The sequence below is a fragment of the Rutilus rutilus genome (assembly GCF_951802725.1).
Source record: "Rutilus rutilus genome assembly, chromosome: 19".
In the NCBI taxonomy this organism is placed as follows: Eukaryota; Metazoa; Chordata; class Actinopteri; order Cypriniformes; family Leuciscidae; genus Rutilus; species Rutilus rutilus.
The window spans coordinates 24,258,132-24,271,342 of record NC_140232.1 but is presented as its reverse complement, the minus strand read 5'-3'; the positions used below and the strand labels follow the sequence as shown (position 1 = coordinate 24,271,342).

Here is a 13,211-nt window from a genome sequence, read left to right as displayed (position 1 = left end):
TAGCTTTCCTATATATATAAAGTTTGTCAAATGTTATCACCAACATTTAGATTGGAAAATGGATTAGTACATGACTAAGGGATGATTTGAAAGACACAGGTACTGACAGATATTTGTGGATAGTCCACAAATACAGTAGCCTACACATTGTATACTTTTTCATTAATTGTTTTGTGTTTCATACTTGTTTTTGTCCGCTTAAATGTTGCTATCTATCTATCTATCTATCTATCTATCTATCTATCTATCTGTCTGTCTATCTGTCTGTCTATCTGTACACACACACTATTAGAATTTAATGCAGATTTTTAAAAACTTTTCATACTTTCTTACAATCTGGATATCTGAGAATTCTAACAAACAGATGTAATTGCTCACACAAAGGGCAAAGGAAAAGGATAGACACAATTGAAAGGAAGGGGGAGGAGGAGGAGCCGCTGCTTGCCGTGGTTAAAGCAGCCCAGAGCCTCAGTGCGCCCACTGACAGCATGGCAGGAGACAGCGACAGCAAGTTGGACAATCAAGCCGAAAATGAGCATGTTGTCAGGCAACCTTTCCTCATCGGGGTAGCCGGCGGCACTGCCAGCGGCAAGGTTGGCATTCTGCTTTACGTTACATGAATATTAGTTATCGTTTGATTGTATGTTTGTCACAGAGATGAGATGAGATGAGATGAGATGAGATGAGATGAGCGCACACTGACCGCGTGGCTCATTGTCACGGAATCATCAGTGTGAAAATGTATTTTATTCCCTGAGATGGTTTGACAGGTCCAATGCAAAAACGGGCGTGTAGACTTTTAGCATTTAAGTGATCTTATTTTTATATATTTTTTTTAATCAAGTTTACGCATTTAGACTAAAGTAATAACTAATACAGTATGGTAGCCTAGTATTTTAAAACTGAAATACACGTACAGTAAGAATATATTGAGTAGTTTATATCCCTTAAAAACAAAAATGTTGGTCATTTCCCTGTTATAGACAGCTCCCACACACCGTCGCCATACAAACACCACGGCGATGGTGGACGTACCAACTTATTAATAAGCATTTAATCGTTACTATTATTTTCTTTTGAAGTGCTCAAGAGCCAGTTAATTCATTTGCGAAAAATAACAGGATGGATCAGATGTTGTTGCATCGAAGCAAATCACCACGTCTGTCTTTTGTTGTTAGAGAACAGCATGAAACTTGCGCCGGGTAAATCACCACAATCGCTCTGACATTCCATCAGATTCTGTAAAATCCCATCCGCTGGCGAACACCCTAATTACAGTTTTACTTTACAACGTGGTGTGAGGAAAGTCTAACTTTGCGGTTATAGTTATTATATATGTGCATGAATGAAGCATTATCCGCTAGGATAACAGTTATACAAGCACAAAGAACGGTCTTTGTTTCATGGGCTAGTGGTGTGTGTGATATCAGAGAATGAGCTAACAGGTTCTATATATGTGTGATTAGCGTTAAACATAAACAACTCCTGAATTTGGACGATAAAGAAGAATAATCGCGGAGCTTTTGTTAGTTAACGTTATTGGGGTCAGCGGCACAGCGAATGTGTCACATCTTACCTCATTTACGTGCGTAAAGGCGGCGTGCGTGCGTACGCAGTGATGCGTCAAGACAGCTGCTCCAATGAAGACGTGTTTGTTTTCGATTTGGTTTAAGTTGTCATTTTAAATATTTATAGATCATATTTTCCCATAATTATTATTTTTTTTTTTTTGAGAGAGAGAGAGAGAACCAATGCAAGTAACTGATGTAATGAATTTTTTAATGACATAATTTATATACATTCTATGTTTTTTTTGGTCGTATTTTTCTTTTATGTAGCCTATGGATTTTGTAGACTAAATCATAATTATGCTGACTTTGACTTAGTATGCCAATTTCTACTTCTTCTTTTATAATTATGACTTAGTATGTCATTCTACTTATTAATGTCACAATTTTGACTTATTTCATAATTTAGATTTATCTCATTTCATAATTTCAATTTATTATGACTTGATAGCATGTCATAATCTAGACGTTAGTGTTATGTTTGTGTGCAAGATTTTGTGTTGTGAATGTGTGGGTAACAGTTTTTATGTTATTATTGGCCATAGTTGCTGGAAAGACCAATGGTAATGAAGTTCAAGTCACCTTTTTTTTTTTTTACAGTGTATTTAATGACTACTCTGTTTAGTCATAATTTAAATAGTCTCTGTACACAACTTGTCTGTTTCTTTCTTCCGTTGGCTTATCTTGTTTGCTTATGTTGTGACTGCTATATCTCCCAGCTGTCAGGTGTGCAGGTTTCTCTCTACCACACTGCTGGAGAACGTGTAGTCTATTTTCTCAGTGAAAATGCTTTGACTGTATAGATTCCCTCAAGCGGAATGTTAACATTCCTTTGGCCATGTAGACACTCAATGTTTTGCCCAGTGCTAACATGTTATGCTCTCCACTCAGTGTGCTGTTTAAGGACACCAGTTTGTTTACATCCTGGAACTGCTCTAGAAAGCAGATAGTTGACTGAAGCAAGTTCGTTTAATGCAGCCATTTCTTTGCATTGAGGGCATACATCATACAACCCACTATAGGTGCACTTTCGGTAGCATTCGCATTACATTTCTAAACTGCAGCTTAGCTTGTTAGGTACACAACAATGCTTGGGAATTAAAGTTAGCATGAAACAGAAGTTGTGATATTCTTTTCTTTCCTATTGCTGTGACGTAGAAGTGAAACGGCTTTTCGAACAAGAAAACAATATAGGGTGGGACTTAATTTTGACCATCAGTATTGGATCAATGGATTGTTGTGGTTTGCTATTGCTGATGATCTAATGTGAGTGACAGGTTATCCTGCCCTCACCGTTAAACAAGCCGTCAGAGAAGAGATGTCACTGAAAGAGGCCATTGAGCATGTGGACTGGGTTGGAAGCTACTTTTGCTTGAGGTTCATAGATCTTGGGCACAGACCTTTACCATCAAATGTTTTTGTTTTTGAGCTCTTTTTTTCTCTCTTCTTTTTGCAAGACTTTAATATAGTGGAAAACTAATGGTAGCAAATGGAACCTTGTTACCAGTAAGTGTTACCACTTACCAGTAAATAATACAAATTAGTGCTTTATTGTTCACTGTTCAACATGCTGCTTGTCCATTTGAATTGCACAGGGTGTAAATAAGAGTGCACCACTATATTTAAAAATGTGGTTGAGTGTCACCGTCAAAATGGTTTAAGGACCCAGCATGCCAAATTGAAGTTGAAATTTGCTATAAATATAAGAAGAGTTGTTTTCTTGGTGGAGTTATTGTGATGCAGGTAAAATTCTCACAAAACTATATGCAACACAAAGTTAATGCAATGAATGTGTTTGAGCAGAGCTGTGATTATTTTGTGTGTGAGTGACAAAAGTCAGTGCTTTCCGTAACTCTTAAATCAGAAATGCATTGTGTTTTGAAAGACATGAAGGACTTGAAGCAGAGGATGGCTGTTTTTGTTTAACATTTGCTTTGTGTATATGTGTGTAGCTTCTTATATAGGGCTTGGGACAGCTTGAACTGTAGATTATGCTTTAAATGGATTGAGGGACTGGCAGGCAGCATTGCAGCTGGTGAGGGAAAGCTTTGCAAGACATTTTAGCGCATACTCATAGGTTAGATACAGCAGGGTTTCATCAGACTCCGCAGGATTCAGTTGAAGATGCCTGCACTGCGGCCTGTCTCTTTAGTTTTACCAATACTGAATATTTGTGTACCGATACATATTATTTCTTTTTTTTGACAGTTATAACAGCACTGAACTGAACAAAACTGTTTCAACACTGTGTTTTTTTTTCTGTGCTATAATTTATGTAATTTTACTGCCTTTTTGCATACATAAAACACACTTAGTAAATAAAGGGGTCTGAAAGAGTGCAAAAAATAAAAATGGTGAATTATCGGTGAATCCGATATAACAAACGCTATACATGATTATGGAAAAATGCTTAAATATCGGGAAAATATCAGCAAAACCGATTATCGGTCGATCGCTAAGTTATACTTTCTGGTCTTTCATAATAGTAGCTTTTATTAGTCAGTTCTACGTCATACATCAAACGACTTTGTGTCTGTAAGTTTAGTCATTTTTGCAGAGTGTGTATGAACCCTTTCCGAATTAAGGATGTGCTAGAGTATTAATATTTCTCATCATGATTAAGTCAGCAATTTGAAAAGGTACACCATAGACCTTGTACATTTCTCTCTCTTTTGTGCCGGGCTCATCAGGGTGTGACTCCTTCCTCCATATCATGTAATATATCAAATGATGGTGTTCATTAGTAGACTGCCTTGGGAATATAGATCAGTTTTTATGAAGATAGTCAGTGAACTAGACATTTTCAAGGTGCAGCAGGCTGCTGATATCTCTCAGTGACAATGTGAACAAACACCTGTGTGTTTTTGTAACTGATCATGGTTTGTGGGGTTTTTTGTACAGGGAGTGTCACCTGTTTTGTGTGTGTTGGTAGGTTATAGTGCTTGCTCTGTTTTATCTTTTTAATAAGCATGTATATTATTATATCAGCAGAGCAAGGCATTTAGGGATTGAATACACACGGTCCTGTGTTTATGCATTGAATGTGGGTGGTGTGATTTTGCTTTTGAAAGTAATGACTGAAAGATTTTTAGTGATATTTTATATTTATTGTATGTCATTGTTTTGTGTCAAAATGCCACTAACAATAGTCATAATGTGAATGTTTAACTAGCCTTAAAGTAGCATGAAATAGAAGTTGTGATAGTCTTTGCTTCCCTATTGTTATGTAAATCCGAGTGGGTGGGACTTAATTTTATACATCAGAAATTGATTGGATCGTTGTGGTTTGTCATTGCTGTGATTGGTTGTGCCGCCCTCGAGCCAGTAAACACGTCACCATAGAAGGGAGAGGGGAAGTTATTTTGATGAAAGATTATGGGCACATGTTTTTAAAAATAAAAATGTGCTTCGATTAAAAAAAAATTATAATAAATACTGCAATATTCCATAAAAATAAGAATATTTTATTTTATTTCATGGTGACTTTAAGTACTGTTCAAGGTAACACTGTATCAGTTCTTAGTTCATTCATGTTTTGTCATGATGAAATTAATGATGTGCGGTTCAGTGAGTGAGTCAGATTAATCCAACTGATTTAATGCTAAAACTTTAAATTTAAAAACTAAATTTAAAACTAAATTGCTCAAGTCTGAGGACGAGGTGTCAGAACTGTCAAAAAAATGAGGTGCCCCTGAATGGAACTGAACACTATGAAAATAATTAATATCTTGTATTAATATTATTATTATTATTATTATTATTATTATTTAGATCTGAATACAAAACTGTTATCAGTTCCTTAACCAAGTTTAGTGGCCACCCACAGGAATTACACACTTAACCTTGATTTTTTTTTTTTTTTTTTTTTGGCCATTTTGTCAGAATTTCACAGTTTAAATGAAGATTACTAACTGAAACATGCTGTTAAAGCATATATGTGCTGAACTACAATCCTTTCTTAATTTTTTTTTTAGTCATCAGTTTGTGGGAAGATTATGGAGCTCCTTGGCCAGAATAAGATCGACCATCATCAGAGGCAGGTGGCCATCCTCAGTCAGGACAGTTTCTACAGGGTACTGACCCCCGAACAAAAGGCCAAGGCTCTAAAAGGACAATTTAACTTTGACCACCCAGGTAAAAGAGCTTGAAAATCTCATGTTACATTGATATAATTTTAGTTTATATTATTTAAATTAGTTTTTTTTTAACCTGATTTATGGTTCTTCATGTGTGCTTTTTGTATTGCCAAATAACGATGCCTATTGCAGCATGTTATTGTGAGCAGAATACAGATCAGACCATGACCGTTAATCCAGACTGTGTGTGTGTGTGTGTGTGTGTGTGAGTGACTGTCTGCCTGACTCAGCCACCCTCATACACACTCATTCTGCAGCAGCACAAGCGGTTTTATCACCTTTTTGCTTTTTCTTGATTTTCCACGTCCTGTAGATCAGGAAACCTTAGAACAAATTCTGTGTTGTCTCACTGACCTTCTGTTACTCCATCTCACAGATGCGTTTGATAATGAGTTGATAGTCAAAACCCTGTGTGATATCATGGAGGGAAGAACGGTCCAAATTCCAGTCTACGACTTTGTTACCCATTCAAGGTCAGTTCAGACCACATTTGAGAACAGTTTAGATAGCTTAAAGGGACAGTTCATTCAAAAATAATATTTCTGAGTAAATTCATCATTACTACAAACCCATAAGCCTTCGGTTAATCTTCGAAACACAAAAAGCCTATATTAAATCTGTTCATCATTATAAAGCGATTTTTATCTCGTCACAAGACTTGGATTAAACCGTTCGATTTGTATTTGTTCTACGACTCTTTTATGACATCTTCTAAGTTTCCTAGGTTAAACCTCCTAGGTTTCATTCAAAATATTACAATTTGTATTTTGAAGATTAACCAAAGTCATACAGGTCTGGAATATGAGGGTGAGTAAATGATCATTTTTGGGTGAACTAACCCTTTAACCTATTATCATTGTATTGTATTGTTTTCATGTGAGAACTACACATGAAAGCAATGTGTAAGAAGCATGTATTTATTTTGGTGCGCATATTGAGTGGTTCCAGGAAGGTAGCAGTTTCAATACTAATTGTAACTGCTGTTTCTTGTCTTACACTACTTGAGTGCAAAGTGAAACGGGCCTTATCTTGATGTTACATAATCTGTTTGTTCAGGTATTTCCTGCATCCTGAAACACTTTTGTTTTCCTTACACATATGCAGGAAAGAAGAGACGGTTGCTGTTTATCCAGCAGACGTGGTTTTATTTGAAGGCATTCTTATGTTTTATTCGCAAGAAATCCGAGATCTGTTTCAGATGAAGCTGTTTGTGGATACGGATGCAGATACACGCCTGTCACGCAGAGGTGTGTGTGGGTTTCAGCAAGATCAATGGATCTCAAAAAACATTCATAATGTGGTAGTGATAGGGCTATGTGTTTCTGTGCAATTTGATTCCCATATTTCAATTCTCGCTCTCTCATCTCATTCCCCTCTGCACATAGTCCTGAGAGACATCAGTGAGAGAGGCCGTGACCTAGAGCAAGTGCTAAGCCAATACATAACATTTGTTAAGCCTGCCTTCGAGGAATTTTGTCTGCCAGTAAGTTTTACACTCTCTACCATGTATGCTGACCTACTATTTGGAATTAGTTTTTATTTATGTATGTATTTATTTCTTTTATTTATTAATTAATGGTGTTTGCGTTATCAATTTACAGACAGACAGACAGACAGACACGCTACCATTACCATTGCCATATATTTTTCATGTTTTTGAAAGAAGTCTTGTGCTCACTGATCAGAAAAACAGTAATATTGTGATATTATACAATGAATTGCAAAACAACCTTACATGTTTTTTTGTTTGTTTTTTTTGTACCAAATATATTATAAATGGTCCTATTTAGTTTTTATATAAATTGAAATTAAATATACATTTTTATTTATATAGAATATATGTAAGGACCCTTTATTAGCTCCATTTTTTTTTTCTTTTTTTTCATTGATATACGGATCCAATATAAGTCTTTCAGGTTCCGTGAGAATGTATTTCTGACATTCTTTTAAGAGGAAACAGGTGGTGAAATATTTGCCCAGTGGAATGTTGTTGTTGATTGTCATATTGAATTTTTCTTTTCAGGGCTTCTCATTTTGTTTTTCTTCTATTTTTTTTTTCTCCCTCAGACAAAAAAGTATGCTGATGTGATCATTCCAAGGGGAGTTGACAATCTGGGTGAGATTTTGAATGTTTGTCCAAATGTGCTATTAGATTTTACCATGAAATAGAGGAGATACAAATACCTGGAAATGGAAATGTTTTGGAACGGTTTATCATATACAGATATTGTTTTGAAAATAGGAATGTTTGAGGGTGCCTATCAAGGCCAGCACTCCAAAACACAAAATAATTAAATCACTTGTTTCACATGTATTAGACGTAGAAGTACTTCTAGTACATGTGAAACAAGTGGGAAAAAAAGAAGAAATGTATATGTAAAGTTGTTTTTTCTCTCTCTCTCTCTCTCTCTCTCTCTCTCTCTCTCTCTCTCTCTCTCTCTCTCTCTCTCTCTCTCTCTCTCTCTCTCTCTCTCTCTCTCTCTCTCTCTCTCTCTCTCTCTCTCTCTCTCTCTCTCTCTCTCTCTCTCTCTCTCTCTCTCTCTCTCTCTCTCTCTCTCTAGTTGCCATAAATTTGATAGTGCAGCACATTCAGGATATTCTGAATGGTGGCTTGAACAAACGCTTAAATGGATACCTCAACGGCCACAACACACCGCGTAAACGGCAACCCTCAGAGTCCAGCAGCAGGCCACATTGACCAGCCCTATACCAGGACATCAGGGAATGCAGTAGAGAATGAATGTTTGAAGGATGGATGCAAGAGAAAAAAAGGATTGCTTGTGCATTTTTTTTTTTTAATCAGCCAACATTGTATAAGACAAAAGAATCACGAAAAACTCAAGAATTTCAAAGACTGCCTTTTATTTCATTCTACTTCCTCCTTTGTTTTTTGGACTGGCTACACTTGATGTTTTAGGAGTTAGAAAGATAAGCTTCTAGGTCTGTGATTGTTAAAGGTCAAAATTGATATTTCCTCACTATTTATTTTAGCATTTTATTTTGAGAATAGGTTTGTTGAATAAAGGGGGGATGCAAATAATAAAATATTTTATGACTCCATGGTAATGAGGACTGAACATAATGTTAAAAAAATTATTTTATTATCAGAAAGGACTACATTTGTACATTTATTTAAATAACCTTTTATGTTTTTTTGCATCCCTGGAAAACCCTTTTGAGGCCAAAAACAGTCAATGTTTTAAAATTCCTTTTCTTTTTTTTCCTTGGTTGTCAGTAATGGAATAAGTTTTTAGTATTCTGGCATTATTGATATGATGTCCCTAAGATCAGTATTTCTTGCTGAAGGATAAACATTTATTCCTCCTTTTCACTTGAACAATTCAGGCAGTGTTGCTAGGTCACAACAGGCCTCTCAGGGTGTAGTTACTACAAATGAAAACATTAACTCAGTTTTATCCTAAAAGGAAAGAGAAAGAACTGTATTCTACATTTAATATAGAAAGCATCAGAGGCCACAACTCTAAAATAAAGGGCAGTAATCAGGCTAACTAAGCAAGACTACATTTGCTTTTGTTATGTCCATATATATTGTACACTGAACTGCAATTGAATCACTTTTGAGTGTTACATACAGTAGCCACCCAGACTCCTGGCACCTCTAGAATATTTACAAAGATGCCTCATTCAGAATGGTCATGTACTTATAAACCAAGTCCAGTGGTTGATTGTGCAGTGTTAGCATTAATAGCGATCTATTTGTCAAGAGATTTATGTTCATATACTATGCACTGTATCCTTGACTCTAATACTGCATTTTGACACTCAGTTTATGATTCTCTTTAATTAGACTTGTGAGAAGCATTTATACAAATGGAGATGCTTACTTGAATGGAATTCTTTGATCCTTTGCGATGCTTTTTCCCATGTTTTCTATTCTTTCTTTCTTTCTTTTTTTTTTTTTTTTTGGTCAGTTTTTAAACTAGTCTAACCATTATTTAATCTGTGTTGTGACTTCATAGATGCCCAGACTACCCATAATATTTACACCATGATGCCACTTTGAGAAACTCACCAAAGAGTTAACTTTGTGTTTTTCAGCATATGTTTTCACAATTCAAGCAGTTGAATTTTTTTTATACGCAATACATATTTTCACTTGTAGCTCGGTTTTCTTTATTTTCGAGCTACAAAAAAGCCAATTCAAGTCACACTGAAATCATGCAGAGATGTGAACCTGAACAATCCAACCTTTAAACCCCATATATCTTCCCTTTGATCTTGAAAATGTTCACTTAAAATTGGTTAATCATTGATCTGTGTACTGTTCTTATTCAAAATAGCGTTTTATATTTTATTTATTCTTTCACATTGCTGCTATTATACAGGGTGACTCATCTACAATTGTATGTAGAAAATTCTAAATGATCCATTATTGAATGATGTGAATATTTATTTGATTGAATATGATCGATTCTCTTTGACGTCATCTAAACATCAGGTTATTACATTTAATCATCATCATTTATACCTGGGCCAGATGCAAAAAAAAACCTAATTTTGCAAATTGAATACTTATTTTGTTGTCAAAGGCATTTTCACCCCTGGGCCAAAATTGCACAAGTTATTACAAGTCTTTTGTTGACGTCTTGGGCCTTAGTCTCGTTTAGGTATTATATGTGTGATTCAATCAGCATGGTCATAAATTAATTTGAGATATCTTACCAGATGCTTCTCAAGAACCAGTTTGAAACCTCTGCAACAAATTTTGTGCCATCATAGCATTTTTGCGTGTGAAATTACAGACTGTTCCTTTTTTTTTTTTTTTACATTGGCTAAATATTGTAAATATTACTTTTCTAGACAACACTTGGTTGCTCAAACATCCAGGCTGTTGAACAGAGATATTAATACCTCTCGTCAGGGTTTTGATATATTAGCACAGATTTAAACACCAGCTTTCAAAAATGCAGTACACCTTACAAACAATTATTTTCACTGAACCACACAGTTCATCCCTGAATGAAATCATGATTTCATCTCATTGTCATCTTACCAACTTGCACACCCAGTGTGTAATCCTACTTGACTGGAATTGATGCAAATACAGCATTGTCTTTACTGAAATTTGTGGGATTCCAAAGATTTAAGATATTGTCATTGTTTAATGTGCAATCAATTAGTTGGATCCCCACACTACTGTCTGTGATTAATACAGATTTTTCCAGAATATGTGACCTATTTATGTTGACATTAGAAAGAAATCCTAGTCTGGAACATTGTCTTGTTGTGAAGAGGAGTGGTTTTGGAAGGGATTTCAAAAAAGGGGTGTTCTGCATGATGTATCATAAGCCTATATGTTCATTATTGATGCCTTTGAGTTTTGGTGCTTGCAAAAGGGGTGCAAAATGCAAAGAAAGCCAAACCATACTAAAACTGGAAAACACTGCATGCTTTTGTTGTTGGACCAAATAGAACTACAGTTGCAAGGCTTTAAAACAGCATTTCTGTGACATTGCAATGAGTACACTTTATCTTAAAAAGTTACTCTTGAAGCTGGATATGGGCTTTTTTTCCTTTTTAATGTCTCTGTGGTTTAATAAATCCATGACAACTGTATCATCATGTATAAAATGCATAACAAAGTGGATTGACAGCAAAGCTGAATAAAAAAGTTTTTGTACCCACGTTCATTGCCTCGATTCAACACATGGACACCTGAGTGCTGTAGTAACATTTGCTTGCATGAGAGAAAATAAGTCTGTAAATCCCTCTCTTTTAAGAACTTTATTGCAAGCTGGACAGAAGTACACAATGGTTTAGATTAGAACAAAGACAACATGAAAGAATACAGCAACACTAACAGGTTCATGGGGGTCATGTTGTGCTTTTAGTCAACTGCATTAGGCCCAGTTGCAAAAAAAAAAAAAAAGCCGAGGTGCAGCATCATCATTATGCGACCGGTGCGCGACGTCACACCGCGACCTGCAGTACGCATGCGATTTCTTATTGGTCGTTTAAGCTAAAGCGTTTCATTGAAGGAAGTGTGTGCGTGCGGTAATTTAGATATATATATCTCTTTACTGTGCAGTTATGTCCACGAGTGACTTTTATTTGAGGTACTATGTGGGCCATAAAGGTAAATTCGGCCACGAATTTCTGGAATTTGAATTCAGACCGGACGGTAAGCGAGGCGCCAACTTTAGCTTGCTAAATGCTAACAGCCTTTCTATTGAATTCTGAGCTTGCTTTCATACCTGGCCGAAAACATTTTTTTCAGTCTGTTTAAACTTTTGTTACTTGTTAATTTGTTTAGTCATGACAAATTAGTGGGTTTGTTTCTGTAGATAAACGAATTAACACGTTAAACAACATTTTAAGTGCTTAACTGCCAGTCTGATATCTTGAGTTTAATTAGTGTAACTTGATAAATGTTTCTGGTGAATAATTGTTGTTTTTATGATAGAATGTTTCAAAGTGACTTAAATATTCTCATAAGTAGCTTTCATGTAATATGAATAGATCGTTTTGTTTTCATTCAGGAAAGCTGAGATATGCAAACAACAGTAACTACAAGAACGATGTAATGATCCGAAAAGAGGTAAAGTCAGCTGCATGATGACGTAACATACAATATTTTGTAATTTGCAGCATTTTGAATAGCAGAATGTGTAACTTACAAGATTTTCCCTCTTTCAGGCTTATGTACATAAAAGTGTGATGGAAGAGTTGAAGAGAATCATTGACGACAGTGAGATCACAAAAGAAGATGATGCCTTGTGGCCCCCTCCAGACAGAGTCGGCCGACAGGTTTGTAGGAACATATATTTCGCAATTTCTTTACTCTTGCTCTGGTCACCATGTGAGGTGGAATACTCAGCATCCTAATTGCTCTTCTTTGTGCTTCATAGGAACTGGAGATTGTCATCGGTGATGAACACATTTCGTTCACAACCTCCAAAATTGGATCTTTAATTGATGTCAACCAGTCCAAGTAAGTCTATTTCATGGATGGACTTCATAGATAAACAATCTCCTCTTGATCTCTTCTGCACTACTTTCTTAAATCTTGAAACATGGCATTGCAGTAACACAAATGATTTATTGTAATGTACTGTAGATCTATTCTGCTTCATTTATTTAGTATTGTCATGCATTCTATTGCTTTCCCTTTTACATTATCAAGCAATGCCCCACTCTGCAGTTTTACTGTTTGTAAATGTGTATTACAAGAGAGTAACATTTGCAATCTTGCTCTTCAGGGATCCGGAGGGACTCAGAGTCTTCTACTACCTGGTTCAGGACCTCAAATGCCTCGTATTCAGTCTCATCGGCCTCCACTTCAAAATCAAGCCCATCTAACTGCATAGTTGCTTTTATTCTGGATGAAAGTAATGTTTTAGTTTATTGTTAGACTTTGAGCTATTTTCAACATTTGTATATTGCTTTGTTTTGCTGTTTTTTTTTTTTTTTAAATAAAAACTTGTTCAACTGTTGATGTGCTTCATATTTCTGAAACGTTCAAAAGATCTTTTCTATACCTTAATGG

General features: G+C 35.7%; 2 protein-coding genes across 2 annotated transcripts; both read left to right on the top strand.

Annotated features, from left to right (window-relative positions):
* Positions 1-420: 420 nt before the first annotated feature.
* uck2a (uridine-cytidine kinase 2a) lies at positions 421-11,348 on the top strand. Its single transcript, XM_084389042.1, has 7 exons — positions 421-593; positions 5,543-5,702; positions 6,081-6,177; positions 6,809-6,951; positions 7,090-7,187; positions 7,772-7,820; positions 8,266-11,348. Exons 1-7 carry the CDS (start codon positions 489-491, stop codon positions 8,400-8,402), a joined length of 789 nt encoding a protein of 262 aa, XP_084245168.1. The 5' UTR covers positions 421-488; the 3' UTR covers positions 8,403-11,348.
* Positions 11,349-11,640: 292 nt separating this feature from the next.
* On the top strand, positions 11,641-13,158 carry magoh (mago homolog, exon junction complex subunit). The gene is made up of 5 exons (XM_084389041.1): positions 11,641-11,846; positions 12,205-12,263; positions 12,362-12,472; positions 12,574-12,656; positions 12,925-13,158. Exons 1-5 carry the CDS (start codon positions 11,756-11,758, stop codon positions 13,022-13,024), a joined length of 444 nt encoding a protein of 147 aa, XP_084245167.1. The 5' UTR covers positions 11,641-11,755; the 3' UTR covers positions 13,025-13,158.
* The last annotated feature ends 53 nt before the right edge of the window (positions 13,159-13,211 follow it).

Excerpts from the sequence above, each read along its gene's own strand:
- uck2a (XM_084389042.1), top strand. The coding sequence starts at position 489 with ATGGCAGGAGACAGCGACAGCAAGTTGGACAATCAAGCCGAAAATGAG. Across the intron at positions 6,178-6,808 it reads GACTTTGTTACCCATTCAAG|GAAAGAAGAGACGGTTGCTG; the intron begins GTCAGTTCAGAC and ends ACACATATGCAG. Across the intron at positions 7,821-8,265 it reads AAGGGGAGTTGACAATCTGG|TTGCCATAAATTTGATAGTG; the intron begins GTGAGATTTTGA and ends CTCTCTCTCTAG.
- magoh (XM_084389041.1), top strand. The coding sequence starts at position 11,756 with ATGTCCACGAGTGACTTTTATTTGAGGTACTATGTGGGCCATAAAGGT. Across the intron at positions 11,847-12,204 it reads ATTTGAATTCAGACCGGACG|GAAAGCTGAGATATGCAAAC; the intron begins GTAAGCGAGGCG and ends GTTTTCATTCAG. Across the intron at positions 12,264-12,361 it reads ATGTAATGATCCGAAAAGAG|GCTTATGTACATAAAAGTGT; the intron begins GTAAAGTCAGCT and ends TCCCTCTTTCAG.